Here is an 18,361-nt window from a genome sequence, read left to right as displayed (position 1 = left end):
TAAGCATCTTTAATTCAAGGTGTCCAAAAACAACCCATGAACTCCATCACTCCCCCACCTCCAACCTTGTCTTCTTCCAGTGTTTTATATCTCAGTTAATGACAACATCATCCCACCTGTAATACAGACCAAAAATCTAAGAGTCACTTTTGATGCTTTCCTTCATCTTCCCATTTCAATCTAGACTTCTTGATTTTTTTTATCTTCTAAATGTCTCTTGAATTAATTGCCCAAATATCCCTTGAATTCTTTTACTTTTCTTAACTCTACATCACTATCACCCTAAAATGCTACCTTCTCACATATGAATTACTGCAATGACCTCTTTTACACCTTAATTTTTCAGTGTTAGGCATTATCAATTATTTTTTTTCGTTTAGGTATAATTGACATATAACATTATATTAGTTTCAGGTGTACATGATTCAGTATTTGTATATGTTGAGAAATGATCATAACAGTAAGTCTAGTTAACATCCATCACCATATAGTCACAAAATTTTTTTCTTGTAATGAGAACTTTTAAGATCTACTCTTAGCAACTTTCAAATATGCGATCAGTATTATTAACTATAGTCACCATGCTGTATATTACATCCCTGTGACTTTATTCTATAGCTGGAAGTTTATACTTCTTGACTCTCTTCACCCATTTCACCCACTCTCTACCCTCCACCTCTGAAAACCACCAATCTGTTCTCTGTATCTATGTTTGGGGCTTTTTTGTCATTTTTTTTAATAGATTCCACATGAGTGAGATCATATGGTATTTGTTTCTCCGTCAGACTATTTCACTTAGCATAATGCCTCAAGGTCCATCCATGTTGTTGCAAATGGCAAAATTGTATTGTTTTTTTATGACTGAATAATATTCCTATACATATGTGTGTGTATAATCACATTTTCTTTATTCATCTATCAATGGACACTTAGGTTGTTTCCAATGTTTCCATATCATGGTTACTAAAATTAATGTTACAGTAAGTGTGAGGGTGCATATATCTTTTTGAGCTAGTGTTTTCATCTTCTTCAGATAAATATCCAGAAGTAGAATTGCTGGATCATGTAATAGTTCTCTTTTTAATTTTTAGAGGAACCTCCATAGAGGGTTCCATGATGGCTGTACCAACTTAAATTCTCACCAACAGCACAAAGAGGTTTCTTTTTTTCCACATCCTCACCAAAACTTTTCTTTTTGATAATAACCAGTCTAACAGGTGTGAGGTAATATTTCACTGTGTTGTTGTTTTTGAAGATTTTATCCATTTATTTGACAGAGAGAGCACAAGCAGGGGGAGGGGCAGGCAGAGGGAGAGAGAAGCAGAGCCCCACTGAGCAGGGAGCCTGATGCGGGGCTCAATCCAAGGACCCCGAGATCATGACCCCAGCCGAAGGCAGACACCTAACCAACTGAGCCACCCAGGTGCCCCTTCACTGTGGTTTTTGATTTGCATTTCCCTGATGATGAGTAATGTTGAGTACCTTTTCATGTACCTGTTGACCATTTGTATGTTTTCTTTGGAAAAATGTCTATCCATTCTGCCCATTTTTTAATCAGATTGTTTCATTGCTGTAATAGTTTATATATTTTGGATATTAATCCTTTAACAGATACATGATTTGTATGAATTTTCTCCTATCCGGTAGTTTGCCTTTTCATTTTGTTGATGGTTTCCTTTACTGTGCAGAAGCTTTTAGTTTGATGTAGCCCAACTTGTTTATTTTTGCTTCAGTTGCCTCAGGCATCTATTTTTTTTTTTTTAAGATTTTATTCATTTACTTGAGAGAGAGCATGTGCTTTCATGCACACATGCATGGATGGTGGAGGATTGTGGCAGAGGGAGAAGGAAAAGCTAGTAACTCCCCGCTGAGCAGCGAGCCCGACACGGTCTCGATCCTAGGACTCTGAAATTATGACCTGAACCAAAGGCAGATGCTTAACTGACTGAGGAGCCACCCAGGTGCCCCTCAGGCATCTATGTTCTTAAGCACTATGTTATGTGACCTCTAAAGGACATAAACTAAAAATGAAAAGACTATGCAGTCTATTAAACTGGAAGGGGAAAGTGGAGTGATGTTCAAGAGAGATCTCAAGTTAAGTGTATTGAATATTCTCTTCTTTCTTGGTTTACTTCCTTCTTGGATAACTACTTCATCAGCTTCCTGGAAAAAGATGCATAAGATGTAAATTTTGAGACCTGCATATCTGCAAATATCTTTATTTTTCTCTCACAGTTACTTAATAGTTTACTTGGGTATGAAGTTCTAGTTTGGAAATATCCCCTCAGAATTTTGGAGGCACTGCTTCTTTTTCTTTTGGTTTCTAACATTGCTGTTGAAAAATCTGCCATTTTGATTCTTTTGTGTTTAAATTTGTTTTTTACCTTCTGGAAGTCTTGAGGATGTTCCTCTGTCCTCATATTTCTTAATTTTACAGTGATGTGTCTTGGGGTATTTCACTTTTTTTTTTTTAAAGATTTTATTTATTTATTTGAGAGACAGCAAGAGAGAAAGCGCTTACATGACTGGGGTGGGCAGGGGGCAGAGGGGAGGCTCTCAAGCAGATTCTGATGTGGGGCTCCATCTCACAACCCTGAGATCATGACCCTGAGATCATGACCTGAGCCAAAACCAAGAGTCAGACGCAACTGAGCCACCCAGGCGCCCCAGGGGTATTTCATTGTCTTCTTTTGTGTTGAGCACATTGTCATTTAATATACATTTGTTGCAATGGAAAAGATTAAATCAAAACTTGCTTCACTCTTTCATTTATTATTATCATCTTCTAAACCCTAAGGGGATCTCAATGCCATCTCCTTTCATTTGATCGCTGGGAAGGGGGCAGAGGACCAATGGGGGTTAAGCCTGGAGTAGGCTCTAGCCAGTCATAAGAGACAGAATTTTTTTGTGTCCACAAAATTTTTGTGTTACATGCACCAGTAACCAGTCTCAGGGGAGGACTCCAAACATTTCTACCCATTGCATCTTGGTTTTGGAGTCACTAAGGGAAATACAATGCTGTCAAACACTGGACAGACAACACTTCACTTACATAGAGAAGATACAGAGCAGGATCAGTTTCAATAGTGGTGTCAGTCCCCGATGGCCAGTGGGTCTCTCCTGGCCACAGACACAAGGCAACTGGCCGATGTACCACATCCCTCTCATGCTGCAGTGGAAGCAACCTGGCCCCTCTCCTCAGGGGACAAATATAACAGTGGGTTGACCAAGTGACATATAATGTGCATACTTGAAACCCAGACAAGAGTAGTTAGTGAGCCCAAAACAAGGAAAGATATTCCCACATAAGGTGATAGCCCAGGTACAATCTGTGTGGGCTCTTTAACTCTTGGTAAGAAGTGTTCCAGACTCAAGGCTCATTCTTATGCAGCTGAGTGGGGGCTGAAAGACTACACGCAGGAGACTTCCAACACAAAGTCTTCTAATTTTATTTTATTTTACTTTTTGGCTTTCTCCTTACATTCCGTCTTTGGAATTATAAGCACTGTATCATTTAGTCCTCAAAAATTGCTCTGAATGGTGGGTACTGTTATCTTCACCCTACAAATGGAAAAGTTTAAGGATAAGGAACTCGTTCAGTCATGAAGTGGTAGAGCTGGGATTTAAACTTGGATCTGCCTGATTCAAGAGCCCAGTCTTAATCTCCATGCTCTACATGTCCTCCTGTGTGTGATGGCATGTGCCCTGTCTCTCCTGCTATAGCATAAGCTTCTTGAGGAAAGGGGACTGTGAGTTCTTCACCCCATTGTTTTAGGAGCCTTGGCAAGACGCTTGACACACAGTCTGGGCTCAATAAGTGCCAGCTGAATTGAATGGAAGTCAAAGTGTGCAAGAGGAATAAGGTCCTTGGAGTTGAGAAAATCAAGGAACTCTTAAGACCAAGTGATAGAAGGCTGTTCTTGTGGTTGTTGAAGAGCTTGGAAGGGCAGCTAAAAACTGTGATACCAAAATCATTCAGTGTGGAGTGATGCAGATGTGGTAAAAAGCTTGGAGGGGCTAAATGCCCAGGCAGAACCATGGAGTTCATGGCTCAGTGTGGTTAAAATATTTTAGGATATAGTTTTCTGTTTTGTTGTTCCAGAAACTTACTTATCTTTCTATTCTCTAAAATGATTAGGTTTCCATGTTGACATACTAAAGGTTCAAGAAACTATTCAATAACCGAATACCATGTAATTAAACCCAATTAATTGCCTCAACTGGAATTTTCTGGTTTTGATTGTAATGGTATTGCTATCTAAGAAAGGCAGAAAGCAGACTAGAAAAGACAGGCATTCACTATAGTGTCTTGTTTGTGGAGAAAAATCTGTGTGAGTAGAAGGGGGTAGTCATCCCAAAACAGTAAAAGAGACTGGGAATACCTGTCTAAGCTTGTCCAAAAGAGGGAGTCTGATCTAAGCACACTTGTTCAGACTAGCCTTATAGTAAGTGCTCAATAAATCATAGCTATTATTTTTGTTAACATAGGTGAGAATGCTTCCAGGCACCCTATAACTGAGAACCACTTTTTGAGATTAGGTACCTCCATATTCCATTCCCATGTTTAGCAAACAACTGAGCATTTGACTTCATACAGAGAGTATATATAGGCCAGGAAAAGTGCTGGTCAGCCAGAGTTGGTCTCAGGTCCACTTGACCAGTGTTTCTTCTTGTGAATTAATATTGACAATATTGACATTCTGGAGTGTTGGTTCTGTGTGCTTGTTTAAAGGGAGTCTGCCTCAAAGGACAGACTCCTCCCCCTGTGACCTCTGGGGGTAAATGACCAGAGTTCAATTCCTGGCTTTACCTTGCACTATCTCTGTAGCTTTGTGCAAGCTATGCAATCCTTTATGCCCCAGTTTCCCTTATCTGTAAAATAGGAAAAATAATAGTACCTACTTCTGAAAGTAGTTGTAAGAATACAATGAGATAACGCACAGGGCTTGCCACATAGTAAGCCCTCCATAAATTTTAGCTTTTGAGGTCAGGTTCCCCTAGGACCAAACCCTGGACTGTGGGGATAATAAGGCAAATGTTATCTACTCAATGAGCCTAGCTTCCCAAAGTGCTACCCTTTGCTTGTATATGGATCACCTGGACATTTGAAACAAGCCACTAGTACTTACCTAGTCTCGAGTTTTACATATATTAACTCATTTAATATTGATGGCAACCCCATGAGGTAGATGCTACTATTATCCCCATTTTACAGATGAGGAAACTGGGGCATGGAGAGGCTAAATTTTTTTTTTTTGCCCGAGTAAATGGTGTCTTTCATTCCAGGAACCACCTTTTATTCACTTGTTAGACTATCTTCTTTCTCACAATCATATCAGAGAGATTGAAAACTCATTTTTTTCATCTCCAACAGTGTTTTAAAGATATAGTTTCTGCTTTCTTAGTGAGCTTTGACTCCACCCATAAATATATCATGTAGTTATAAAACTGGTGGTCTGCTTTATTTGAAAAAAATCAAATCAAATCAAATCAAACATAAGGTTGTTCACCACCTATTACGTAGCCGGCATCACAGAACATCCCTGTAATTGTGCTTTTCACTTACCATTTTTTCAAGATTGGTCTATCTGCTCTCATGCTTCAAAAAATTAGAAAGTAGTAACAACAAACTTGCTTCATAAAGTTATTAGTGTCTATAAATCTGAATAGGCATGCATTTATTAAGCCCCCTGGGTGTTGGCATCGTACCTGCCGAACATCTAAGGTAGTAAAACTAACATTTTTGTGCCTTTTTAGAGCCTTTCAGAAGATGCTCACATCACACAATAACTGCAGAGGTGAAGAGAGAAAGAAATCGTCAGCTTTTCTCTGCTTTTGCATCTCCGTCCTTAACCCCTGGAACTCACGAACATTTGTCCAGCGAACCTCAGCAGTTATTTATTGAAGCTTCTCATTACCACAATGAGCTGGCCCCGAACTTTGTCCAGGAATCTCTCCTCTCTTTGGTGGAGGCTCCCGGATTGGCTGGAATCTGAACATGCGCAGAAGCTCAGCGAACCCGGGGCGGGACGGTGCGCTCGCGGGCACCGCCTCCCCTCCCCTGACAACGGGAAGCGGGTGAGCGTCAAGACGCCTGCGCAAACGTGGCCGGGGCGCCGGGGTGGTGGGTTACGCTTGGAGAGCGCATGGGCAGACAAACTGTACGTCCGTTTGTCCGGAGCGGAGGGGAGAGTGGGCGCCATCTTCTTCTAGGCTCACTGAGGGCTCCACCTGTACTGGGCTAGCTGCTGCGACGAGGAGTGCCCCCCGCCCCCGGCCTTGTGTGTCCGACTCGGCAGCAGTGGTGTGTGTTTATTGCCAAGTGCGAAGCAGTTACCCTTGGGGCGTCGGGGTGGGGAGGGGTTGGCGATGGGGACGGAAGAACAGGGAAAGGCGGGGCCGGCAGCCGCGCCAGGAGCTAGCGTAGCTTCTGCCGTTAGGGCACCCTCTTTCCTTGCTAAACACCGACTTTTCCCGTCAGCCTCCATGTGGTGTGGTGTGTGCGCTGCCCAGTTTTCTTAAGAGTGAAGATCTCGAAGGATTTCATAGGTATTTTTTTTCTTTGCTATGTCATCGTAGTCAGTGGTGGCAGAAAAGCGTTGAAGGCCTGGCTCGTTAGGCATGAGAGTGGCCAAAGTGTTTGAATTAGGTATGGGGCAGTTCACCCTGTGGCGAGTTAGGGTGGAATGTTTGCCCTTGGGACGGCGTGACGGAAAGGCACGGAGGTTGGGCGGTCCAGGTTAATTTGAAGGCTGATTTTGGCTGAAGGTCTGGCGACAGCATCGGATCCCACGTAGCAACTTTGGCCTGGCGCGAAAGAAGGAAGCTCTGACCCCTGGGAGTATGGACAAAGGCTTTGGGCTATAGAAGCAATGCCTTCGGATGATCCCCATTTGAGGATGATGGATGTTATGGGAAATCCTGTGCCGAGTGGATTCGTCTTCATTTACAGTTCCTTAAGGACTATGGCTCTGTGTCGTCATGCCTTTGGTTTTTATTTTAACCATCTACATTATAAAAGGATAAAAGGCAGATCTTCATAAAGAATAATTGTGGACTGGGCTAGGTTATTTTCTGCAGGGGAAACTCTCTGCATTTAGAATTTCGTCATAACTTTGGGTTTTAAGGAATAGTCATTTTCTTTCCCCCACCGTATCTGGAAAGTGACTTGTTATTCGCTAGTTAAAATCAGATGGATCTGAGATAATACCTATTTAAATTTTAGTTTCTGGTTTCCCTATCAGGCTTGCTTAGAAGATGCACATTTCGTATTGTTTAGTGATAATGGTGATCAAGTGGGATGAATCCTGGATAAAATCAAAATTATTTAAAATGAACTTATTAATTTCATTGACTTGCCCTTAAAAGAGCTTTTAAGGACTCACTTCCATGTTTTCATAGGTTAGAAGTTCTAACAGATCAGGGTCTTTAAATCAACACAGTCACAAAAATACTTGTGTTGCATTCATAAGTAGAAAAAATTTTAAGTGCAGTGTACTTTAGGGTGTTTTGTGTATTTTGATTTTTGTGTAATGTTCTAAGAGTAGAATTTCTGGGGAGTTTGCTTAAGGAAATAACATGGGAACCACAGAAAAAGTGCTCATTTTGAGAACTGGTCTCTTATAGGTGGTTTCCCAGGTATGTCATTGTTGAGAGATAAAATGGTACATTTCCCTACCATCTAAAGGGCAGAAAAGTTAAGTGTTAGTTATATGTGGCAAAATAGAAAAAATATCATATATTGTCTGTTTGAATTGGAATTCATGAGATTTGTACTCATGGAACTATTTAAAATGCTGTTTGTAAGCAAGGGAGAATAAGAAATTTTTTAAATTTGACATTTTATTCCTTGAAACATCCCTAAGTATCTTGTAGATATATTTATGTTCTTAGGGTAAATCCCTTTTAAAGAAAAAGTTTTAGAAGAGACAAAATGGCATGTATCTTTCTAAAATATTTTAAAAGTAAAGGAGCTAAGTCAATTTGCATAGGAAGGAATCTTGAAACTTTAGTGGGGACTATTCCAGAAGCCATTTATAGTTTTTTAAATGTTGGTGTGGATATTGGTTTGTTGAAGGAACCAGGCTTGTACTTTTTTTTTATTTTTGGTACTGTGCGGATTTTAATAGACCATTTTTTAGAGCAGTTTTTTAGGTTTACAGCAGTAAGGAGCAGAAGATACAGAGATATCCCATATACCCCTGCCTCCACACATGTACCATGTAAATATTTTAATAATAAATGTCATTAATATTTTCAGTATCAGTGTGGCATTGATAATTCAGATGTAGAATATGCCCAGTAATTTCTTGATACCTTTGTTAGTTTAGCTTGTAGTTTAAAAAGTTTAATCAGTGGACCATTTTCAAAGGAAAATAAACCTTGCAGACATCAAAGAATATGTCTTTTTTTTTTTTTTAGATTTTATTTATTTATTTGACAGAGATAGCGAGAGCAGGAACACAAACGGGGAGTGGGGGAGGGAGAAGCAGGCTCCCTGCCGAGCAGGGAGCCCGATGCGGGGCTGGATCCCAGGACCCTGGGATCATGACCTGAGCCAAAGGCAGATGCTTAAGGACTGAGCCACCCAGGCACCCCAAAGAATATGTCTTTAGACCACACTTTGTGGAAGAGTGGTACTTAAGTGTAAATACTGAATTAAAGCAACATTTATCGGCACATTAAAAACAAATTTATAATTATTTAACAACTCTTAAAAACTCAGGAAGACTACATTAAATATTGTTACTTTGGGTATCTGAAAATATTAGATATAAATTTCCTTAAGGAAATACCAAGTTAAGATTTTTCAGCAGTTAATACTGATAATCCCTAAACATTCTAAATAAATGTGCTTTTGTTCTATTTTCTACATGTCATTTGGGTTTTCTCAGTGCAGCACAAGTTTGAAACGGAATAAACTTGTTAGCATAATAAGATTTTCTATTTGGCTTAAGATGAATTTTAATAGTAATTGCTTTAGGAGTTTAAGATAAGGAGTAGTTGAGATTTTTTTTTAATTTTGGAGGTATTTTATTTTTTTAAAGATTTTTATTTATTTGAGAGCAGCGGGGAGAGGCAGAGGGAGAGAGAATCCAAGCAGACTGTGTGCTGAGCATAGAGCCCAAAGAGGGGCTTGATACCATGACCTGAGCCGAAACCAAGAGTTAGATGCTTAACCGACTGAACCACCCAGGCTCCCCAGTTTTAGGGGTATTTTAGTATTTGCCTTAATTATATTAAAATCAGGAAACTTGGTTCCATGTTTGGAAGTGTGAGCTGTATGTGTAGAACTTAAAATTGTATCCAAAGGGTAGCCATTGCTTTGGATTTATTCAAAACATTAGTGTCTTGTTCATTTATTGTATCATTTTGAATCATTGCCTTATTAATTTGATTTGGTCTTTTGTTTTAAAAGGGAGGAAAATTTCAAGAGAGTTGGACTTAATGAGCTAGGTGTTTGGTCTTTTCATGAGTGGAAGTGATAGGCTTTTGGGGAATTTTTGATGTTTTTAAATTGTCATTTTGTAGAACAGTTGTCTTTTTTTTTTAAGTGGATGTAAAATTTATATACAGTGAAATGCAGAGACCTTAAGGATAGTATACATTTAGTCTTAGTAAGTTTATACACCCATATAACCAACACTCTAATCAAAATGTGTAACATTTCTATCACCCTATTCCTCGTGCCACTTCCAATCAAGGAGCTGTTTAATTTCCAGAAGTTTTTTGTTTTAAAATAATTTGCAGATGTCTACTTGGAATTTGTACTTCGTTTTTGCTGAAGGATGTTTAATTTCCCCTTGGAACAAAGAAGACTATTTTGTAATGCCCATAGTTGTGGTTCCTATATTGCTTCACTTTTAATAGGTAATTCTGAAGTGAATATCCTAATCTGGCGTTGTTTAAGATCAATTACAGGGTCCGAGGATTAATTATATTTCATTTTCTTTCCACAGTTAAGTTGCTTTTACAGAATTAACAGGTCTCCAAGAAATTTTAAAAAGGTAAGATATCCAGAGCTTAAGGCTTGACAAAAAAAAATGTAAAATAGAATAGGACATGTAGGTACACATGGTTTCTGTACTTTACCTCTGGCCAGTGATGCACTAGCGGTAGACAGTTTATTATCATAAGCAAAAATTATATACTGACCATAGATGGCTTTTCAAATATGTAAAACTCATTGTGGTTGGTAAAATTCTTTAACCCACAAAGCTCTCTCTCATGTTTCAGTAGAAGATATGTTTCTAAGTGAGTCTGAAAATAGTTTGGTCTTGTTGTGAAGCAGTGCTTGGCAGACTTACAAAGAAGATTTGATATTTTTGATGCTCATATTGTATAGGATAGGTGATATGAAATATTTTTTTGAAATGGTTTATTTGTGTTTAGATGGGAGAAGGTTTATTCTTTAAGAAATTAGATACAGTCAATATTTTTTGTGAACTCAAACTTGTTTTCATTTATAAATGCTGAAGAAGGTAGGAACCAAGTAATTATTAAGTTTAGTTTGGGATAAGGTACTTCAAAAATAAGACTTGCTATTATGTGTACCTTTCTGTCTGCAGGTCATTATTGCTGTGGTTTGAGCTCAGCATGGCTGTAGTCATCCGTTTACTGGGGCTTCCTTTTATTGCGGGGCCTGTGGATATTCGTCACTTCTTCACGGGATTGACTATTCCTGATGGAGGAGTGCATATAATTGGAGGGGAAATTGGGGAGGCTTTTATTATTTTTGCAACAGATGAAGATGCAAGACGTGCCATAAGTCGTTCAGGAGGGTTTATCAAGGATTCATCTGTAGAGCTCTTTCTTAGTAGTAAGGCAGAAATGCAGAAGACTATAGAAATGAGAAGAACTGATCGCATAGGAAGAGAGCGACCAGGATCTGGGGCGTCAGGGGCTGGCAGCTTGTCTAACTTTGTTGAGGCTATTAAAGAAGAAGCAAGTAATTCTGGATATGGCTCTCCAATTAATCAAGATGCTGGGTTTCATACTAATGGTACAGGACATGGTGATTTAAGGCCAAGAAAGACACGGCCATTGAAGGCAGAGAATCCTTACTTGTTTCTGCGAGGTTTGCCTTACTTAGTAAATGAAGATGATGTACGTGTCTTTTTCTCTGGTTTGTGTGTGGATGGCGTAATTTTCTTGAAACATCACGATGGCCGAAATAATGGTGATGCCATAGTAAAATTTGCTTCATGTATTGATGCTTCAGGAGGTCTTAAATGTCATAGAAGTTTTATGGGTTCAAGATTCATAGAAGTAATGCAAGGCTCAGAACAGCAGTGGATTGAGTTTGGTGGTAATGCAATTAAGGAGGTTGACATTCCTATGAGAACTGAAGAACATTCTCCACCAAGAGGAATTAATGATCGACATTTTCGAAAACGATCTCATTCAAAATCTCCCAGAAGAACACGTTCTCGTTCTCCTCTTGGATTTTATGTTCATTTAAAAAATCTGTCCTTAAGTATTAATAAGAGAGATTTAAGAAATTTCTTTAGAGATACTGATCTGACTAATGAACAGATTAGATTTTTATATAAAGATGAAAGAAGAACAAGATACGCCTTTGTGATGTTCAAAACTCTGAAAGACTATAACACCGCTCTGGGTTTACATAAGACAGTTTTACAATATCGTCCAGTTCATATTGATCCTGTTTCTAGAAAACAAATGCTGAAGTTCATTGAATGTTATGAAAAGAAAAGACCAGTGTCAATAGAGAAAGAGAGGCTTGGACATATTTCACAAAAATACTCTCAAGAAAGCTACCCTGGCCAGAAACTGTGTATATATATAAGAAATTTTCCTTTTGATGTTACAAAAGTTGAAGTGCAAAAGTTCTTTGCGGACTTCTCTCTTGCAGAGGATGACATTTACTTACTTTATGATGACAAAGGAGTTGGTCTGGGAGAAGCATTGGTGAAATTCAAAACAGAAGAACAGGCCGTGAAAGCTGAACGTTTAAACCGTCGGAGATTCTTGGGGACAGAGGTATTGTTAAGACTCATATCTGAGGCACAAATGCAGGAGTTTGGTGTAAATTTTTCCTTGATGCCCACTGAGAGAATGCAAGACCATTCACAGTCATGTGATAGAGATGACCATTCCCATTCGTTTGACTCAAGTGATCCACCAATATACTCAGTTGGCCCATCCGAAAACTTTAGGCATCAGCAAGAGGACTTGAGGCAACTGGACAATTTCAAGCAAACCCAGGCGGATTTCCGACAGCTTGATAGGAGCCTTCCAGAAGACTTTAGGCATTCCCCAGAGGACTTCAGGCGCTCCCCAGAAGACTTTAGGCGCCCACGGGAGGAACACTTCAGGCGGCCTCTTGAGGAGGATTTCAGGCGCCCTTGGGAGGAGGATTTCAGGTACCCTCGGGAGGACTTCAGGTACCCTCGGGAGGAGGACTGGAGGCGGCCACTCGAGGAGGATTTCAGACGGCCTCCCAAGGAGGACTTCAGGCGACCCCCCGAGGAGGACTGGAGGCGACCCCCCGAGGAGGACTGGAGGAGGCCCCCGGAGGGAGACTTTAGGCGGCCACCTGAGGAGGATTGGAGGCGGCCTCCTGAGGATGACTTCAGGCGGCTTCCCCAAGGGGAATGGAGACGACCACCTGAGGAGGACTTCAGGCGACCACCCGAGGAGGACTTTAGGCGACCTCCCGAGGAGGACTTCAGGCGGCCCCCTGAGGAGGATTTCAGGCGACTTCCGGAGGAAGACTTCAGGCGACCTCCCGAGGAGGATTTCAGGCGTTCTCCTGAAGAGGATTTCAGGCGTTCTCCTGAGGAGGATTTCAGGCGACCGCCCCCAGAACACTTCAGGCGCCCGCCCCCGGAGCACCTCAGGCGGCCGCCCCCGGAGCATTTCAGGCGGCCGCCGCAGGAGCACTTCAGGCGGCCGCCCCAGGAGCACTTTCGCCGGCCGCCCCAGGAGCACTTCCGCCGGCCGCCTCAGGAGCATTTCCGGCGGCCACCCCAGGAACATTTCAGGCGCCCCCGAGAGGAAGATTTCAGGCACCCACCGGATGAAGATTTCAGAGGCCCTCCTGATGAAGACTTTAGGCATCCTCCTGACGAGGACTTCAGGAGCCCCCAGGAGGAAGATTTTAGATGCCCTTCTGATGAGGACTTCAGGCGGCTCCCGGAGGAAGACCTCAGGGAACCTCCAGAGGAGGACCCTAGACTTCCTGACAGTTTTAGACCTCCTGCTGAGGAGTTTAGGAACCCACCTGATGACTTTAGAAGTCATCGCCCTTTTGTGAATTTTGGTCGCCCAGAAGGTGGCAAATTTGATTTTGGAAAGCGCAGTATGGGAAGTTTTCCTGAGGGGAGATTTATGCCTGACCCAAAATTAAATTGTAGTTCAGGTAGAGTAACACCTATTAAGATAATGAATCTTCCATTTAAAGCTAATGTTAATGAAATTCTAGACTTTTTCCATGGCTATAGAATTATACCTGATTCAGTTTCAATACAGTATAATGAACAAGGATTACCTACAGGGGAAGCCATTGTTGCTATGATAAACTATAATGAAGCTATGGCTGCTATTAAAGATCTAAATGATAGGCCAGTTGGCCCTCGCAAAGTTAAGTTACTGTTGCTCTAGAGAGCATTTCTAAATTCATTTACGTCCCCACAGTATTGATGCAGTAAAATGCATTTGTTTTTAAGTTTATTTTTAATGATCTAATGAAAAACATTTTAATTTGACTTGTGAATAGAACAAATGTAAATATTAGAATGTGCATCTGGTTTTCTTTTGCTTGCAAATGCATTCAGTTTTTCTAATTTAAAATTATATATGTCCCCCCTTTTTTTCTGGAGACAGTGGGGGAGAAAATTCCGAGTGCATTTTTGTTGATGTCATGGGTAAACCTCAAGACTTGTATAGTAGAGCTGTATTTGGGGAAGATAAATTTTATATTCACTTTTGTTTCCAGTCTGTAGTCTACATCTTATACTGTATAAGGAAATGGTCAGTGACTTATTGTTCAGGTTTAGCATTTTTATTGCTAACTGCCTGCAGAATTAATGCCCTCTTCTTTGTCTGAGATATTACTGTGTTAAGTCTCCCGTTAATTATAAATAGTTCAAAATAGACAGACTGTGAATTTGAAGTTTACTTAAATGTAAAAAGCTTAGGAGATTCTTGAAGTTTCCATGTTCGTAACTGCAAAGTTTTATAAAAATAAAAAAAATGCAACTGAATAGACCAACTAGTTAACTTGTATTTGTATAAAAAGAAAAAAGAATTACAGCTTCTTCTGTGAAGTTTTCAACAGCTACCTTAGTATTTATGATAGGACGGACCAAACATCCTATAATAGTAGCATAGAGAGCTATGTTTAGTTCTATGGTTTCCTCCACATTTCATCAACCAAACTGATAAAATTAACTCAAAATACTTAAAAGTTACTAAAAAGTAACGATAGCTACAAAGGACATTCAGGCTTCTGCTGGGAAGAATCTGATATATGGATATACTTTGTTTTTAGGAAGAATTTAGTGATGATTCATTTAACTTGTAGTTTTTATTAGGTTCTCATTTTTAAATTTCAAGACTTTGTATCCAAAGATTCTAACTAAATATAATCAGACTTCTATGAGATTGAATTTTGACTTCTTTGATATATTTAGTGTGGGCATTTTGTAAACACTGGATTTGATTTTTTTAATACCCATAATAATATTAATGGCTAACATTTATTGGGCACTTACTGTGTGCTAGGCAGTAAAAGCGATTTACATGCATAATCTCAATTTAAATATTCTTTAAGAAGTATGGAATATTACTTACGTCTCTTTCAACAAGTGAGATAATGAAGTTTAGAGGTTCAGTAACTTGCCTAAAGTCATAGCTTGTAAATCATGGAGAGTTTCAACCCAGACAGACCACTGACTCCAGTTGATGCTCTTAACACTTTTGCCTACTAACTTTGTGAAGTGGTACTTCTGATTTTAGTAAGATCATGCTAAAAATACTTTGAAATATTTCCTTTACACATTGCTTTAAAAATAGCATTAAAAATAAAATTAGTATGCTCATTGTTCATAAAAGACAAATTAACTTTAAAAGTTTTTATATATCCAGGGCTTCTCTTGGATAATAACATTATAAATTGACTCATAATTTAAAGTTGTTTATCAAATATGATTTGACTTTGGTTGGCCTTTAAGTTTACATAAAATCAGGTTAATTTTTCTCAATTCTGTGATCCAGGTTTCCTATACTGAGCAAATAAGAATAAAATTTGAATTTATATATGGTCGTTCAGTCATTTAATAATAGGATATTGCAGAAGTAGAATATTTTGTCAGTACTTAGCCATTTACTACCATTTTGGATGAATCTTCAGTGATTTAAGACGTCTAAGAGAAACCAACTCAAGTTTCTGTGTGTTTAATTATAGTGAATATAATTGCTAAAGCTGGTAATTTGGTTTGAAAAAGCACATCAATATGGCTCTTTAGTAAGCTTATTAATAGCCAGGAGAATGATAAATTAATAACCAAACTAAACAAGATGAACAAAATAGGGAGAAATGATACTTGAATGCTCAAAAGATTATTTAGATGGTTCATTCGATCAGTCTTCTTGAGGAATGTATGGAAGACTTTAAAACACTTCTCAAATGGGAAGCGGTAAGAGCTAAGATGAAGCCTAAAGGTGAAATACCACATAATGTGGAATTTTTTCTCAGAATGGACTGGGGTATGATGGTGGTAGTAAATAAGAGATCAACAATAGTAAACACAAGCTTTGTATTTTGATTGTAAAATTAATGAATTGATAGGAATAGATAACTTTACTCCATAATCCTTTAGTTTATTTTTTAACTTTTAAAAATAAAAAGTTAAATAGAAAACTGGCTTCTACTGAATAGAACCATTTTTGCACATTTTTCCCAACTCTGCTTTCAGTGGTATATTGATAAATTGGCTATGGTAGGAGTTCTTATGTCATGGAAGTTGACAAATGCAACATAACAGGGCATTTTCCATGTTGGAGAGCAGTTAACCAAGCACAACACCAATTTCAAACACACAAGTTCTTATACACCCATCAATATAGTTGATCTTGAATGACCTGGGTTTGAACTGCCAGTGTCCACTTACATGAATTTTTTCCATAAATACAGTACACTATTTTCACTTTAACAATATTTTGTTTCTCTAGCTGACTTTATTGTAAGAATACAATATATAATGCATATACAAAATACATGATTGTTATTGGTAAGGCTTTTGATCAACAGTAGGCTATTAAGTTTGGGGGTAATAAATATTTATTCAGATTTCAACTTCACAGAGGTCAGCACCCCTGACCCTGGCATAGTTCGAGGGTCAACTATATCACCCAGTTTTGCCTCCTCTCTCCTACTCCCAGATGTATCAGGTACACTAGGAGCATACTGGTTCTCTAGTTTAATACCCAGTGGCATTTTAATTATCTTAAAGCCAAACATTTTTGTCAGAAGTATCTGAAAAATATAGTTCATGTCTAGAAAGTAAAAATAAATCCCACAAACCAAGAGGTAGTTAAGAATCATTATATTGGGAGTACACTTTTATCACTTAGAATAAGCAGTGGCTAGAGCAGTGGCTCTTCGTTCACCTATCACCTATTAAGCAGTGACCCCATTACCTCCATCTTTGTATTAAATGTTATTACTTAGCTGCATTAGATACTATATATTTATGATCTATAATTATGAATTAACTATATCATTCTCAATAAACCTAATCTATTTGGGAGATAAGAAATGGAGGGCTATAGGCTAAGTAACTGGTTAGGTTACCTGTTTTTTTTTTTTTTTTTTTACAAGGAAGCTGAAAGAGGTTTTTACATTTTTAAAGATGGTTACATTTTTATGTGTATGTGCGTGAGTAAAGTGATAGAAGTTTATTAAGTGAAGATACAGAAAAAGCTCTCAAGAGTGAGAGGGGTCCCAACAGCGTTGCCGATGAGGGTCTTTAGGGTTGGTCTTTTATAGAAAGCTAACCAGGGAACTTAAATCCTTTTAACATCTCTATTGATAACACCTTCAAGGGCTTACTTCCTTTTTAAGTCTCCGTTATTCTTTGTTGGTCACAGGTGATTATCATAAAGATACCCACCCCACCCCACCTGCCTAGGGCATAAAGGTGGTTACATTTTAAATTATTATTTTTTTAAAGATTTTATTTATTTGACAGACACAGCGAGAGAGGGAACACAAGCAGGGGGAGTGGGAGAGGGAGAAGCAGGCCTCCTGCGGAGCAGGGAGCCCGGTGCGGGGCTCGATTCCAGGACCCTGGGATCATGAGCTGAGCTGTACCTACGTTAATAGCCTTTATTTCATTTCTCAGCCCACAAATTATAAAAATACTTACTCTAGCCCTTTAAGTTTGCCAACCTAAGTCTGGTCTAAAAGAAACTTAATTTTACATTGCTTAAAGTATTATGTATAGTAATCCTTTTGTCTTTTTTTTTTTTAAGATTTTATTTGAGAGACAGCACCAGCAGGGAGGAAGGGGTGAGGGAGAGGGAGAAGCAGACTCCCTGCCACGCAAGGAGCCCAATGTGGGACTCGATCCCAGGACCCTGGGATCATGACCTGAGCCTAAGGCAGATGCTTAACCGACTGAGCCACCCAGGCGCCCTAGAATATTTAAGTAGGAAGAGCATTCATTTTATATCAGAACTATTTGCTGACTGCTTTATATATCAGGCACTGTTTTAACTTTATAGCTAGGGCAACTAATGCACAAGAGAAGTGAGTTGCTATTATAAACAGGAGAAATACTGTTTTTTTTTTCCTCCCAGCTACAACACCACAGTTAAGTACCGAAAAATAAAAATGTAGTACTTTCAGTGTCTTAATTCATTTAGGGTTCTAAAACATTTTGAATATTTTATTTATAAAGTACTGAAGTAATTTTATCACTTAGGACTATTCTCAGGAAGCAATGTTTTGTTAACAGAACCATGAATACCAAAGTCAAAAAGCTTTCTAGAAAGTCTTTATTTGTCTGTTATGAGTAATTGTTTTTTTGTGGTTATCTCAAATGATTTTATAAATTTCATAATGTTTATTTGCCTGACTGGTATCCATGAAATATCAAAAGTTCAACCCCCATCCAAAGAAACAAATGGACGTACTGAAAGGCTCTGATTAAATTGATTATTTTCAGGAATAAAAGTAACTATATCCTCTTTCATTAAATAGATGGTGGTTTGGTAAAATTTTTATACTTTTAATGGTTTTTGGTTTTCCATGATGTTTTCTTAGGCAACATTCCGCCAAATTACAGCTTTTCAAAAGTTGTAGTTTCATGTATAATTCCTTAGTATGATAATC

The 18,361-nt window shown here is 38.9% G+C and overlaps 1 protein-coding gene across 7 annotated transcripts in view; it reads left to right on the top strand.

Annotated features, from left to right (window-relative positions):
• The first annotated feature begins 6,116 nt into the window (after positions 1 to 6,116).
• Positions 6,117 to 18,361, top strand: part of RBM12B (RNA binding motif protein 12B) — a 31,442-nt gene continuing 19,197 nt past the window's right edge. For 2 of the 7 annotated variants that reach the window (XR_003517167.1, XR_003517166.1), the window contains exons 1-2: positions 6,117 to 6,304; positions 9,960 to 10,007. Coding sequence is in view for 5 of the 7 variants with exons in the window: in XM_027577629.1 (XP_027433430.1) it covers positions 10,597 to 13,626 (3,030 nt within the window). In the remaining 2 variants the exon portion in view is untranslated. The other 5 variants (XM_027577629.1, XM_027577634.1, XM_027577618.1 and 2 more) reach the window with 5 other exon arrangements.

The sequence above is a fragment of the Zalophus californianus genome, chromosome 4, assembly GCF_009762305.2.
Source record: "Zalophus californianus isolate mZalCal1 chromosome 4, mZalCal1.pri.v2, whole genome shotgun sequence".
Classification (NCBI taxonomy): domain Eukaryota; kingdom Metazoa; phylum Chordata; class Mammalia; order Carnivora; family Otariidae; genus Zalophus; species Zalophus californianus.
This window is presented reverse-complemented; position numbering and strand designations above follow the sequence as displayed.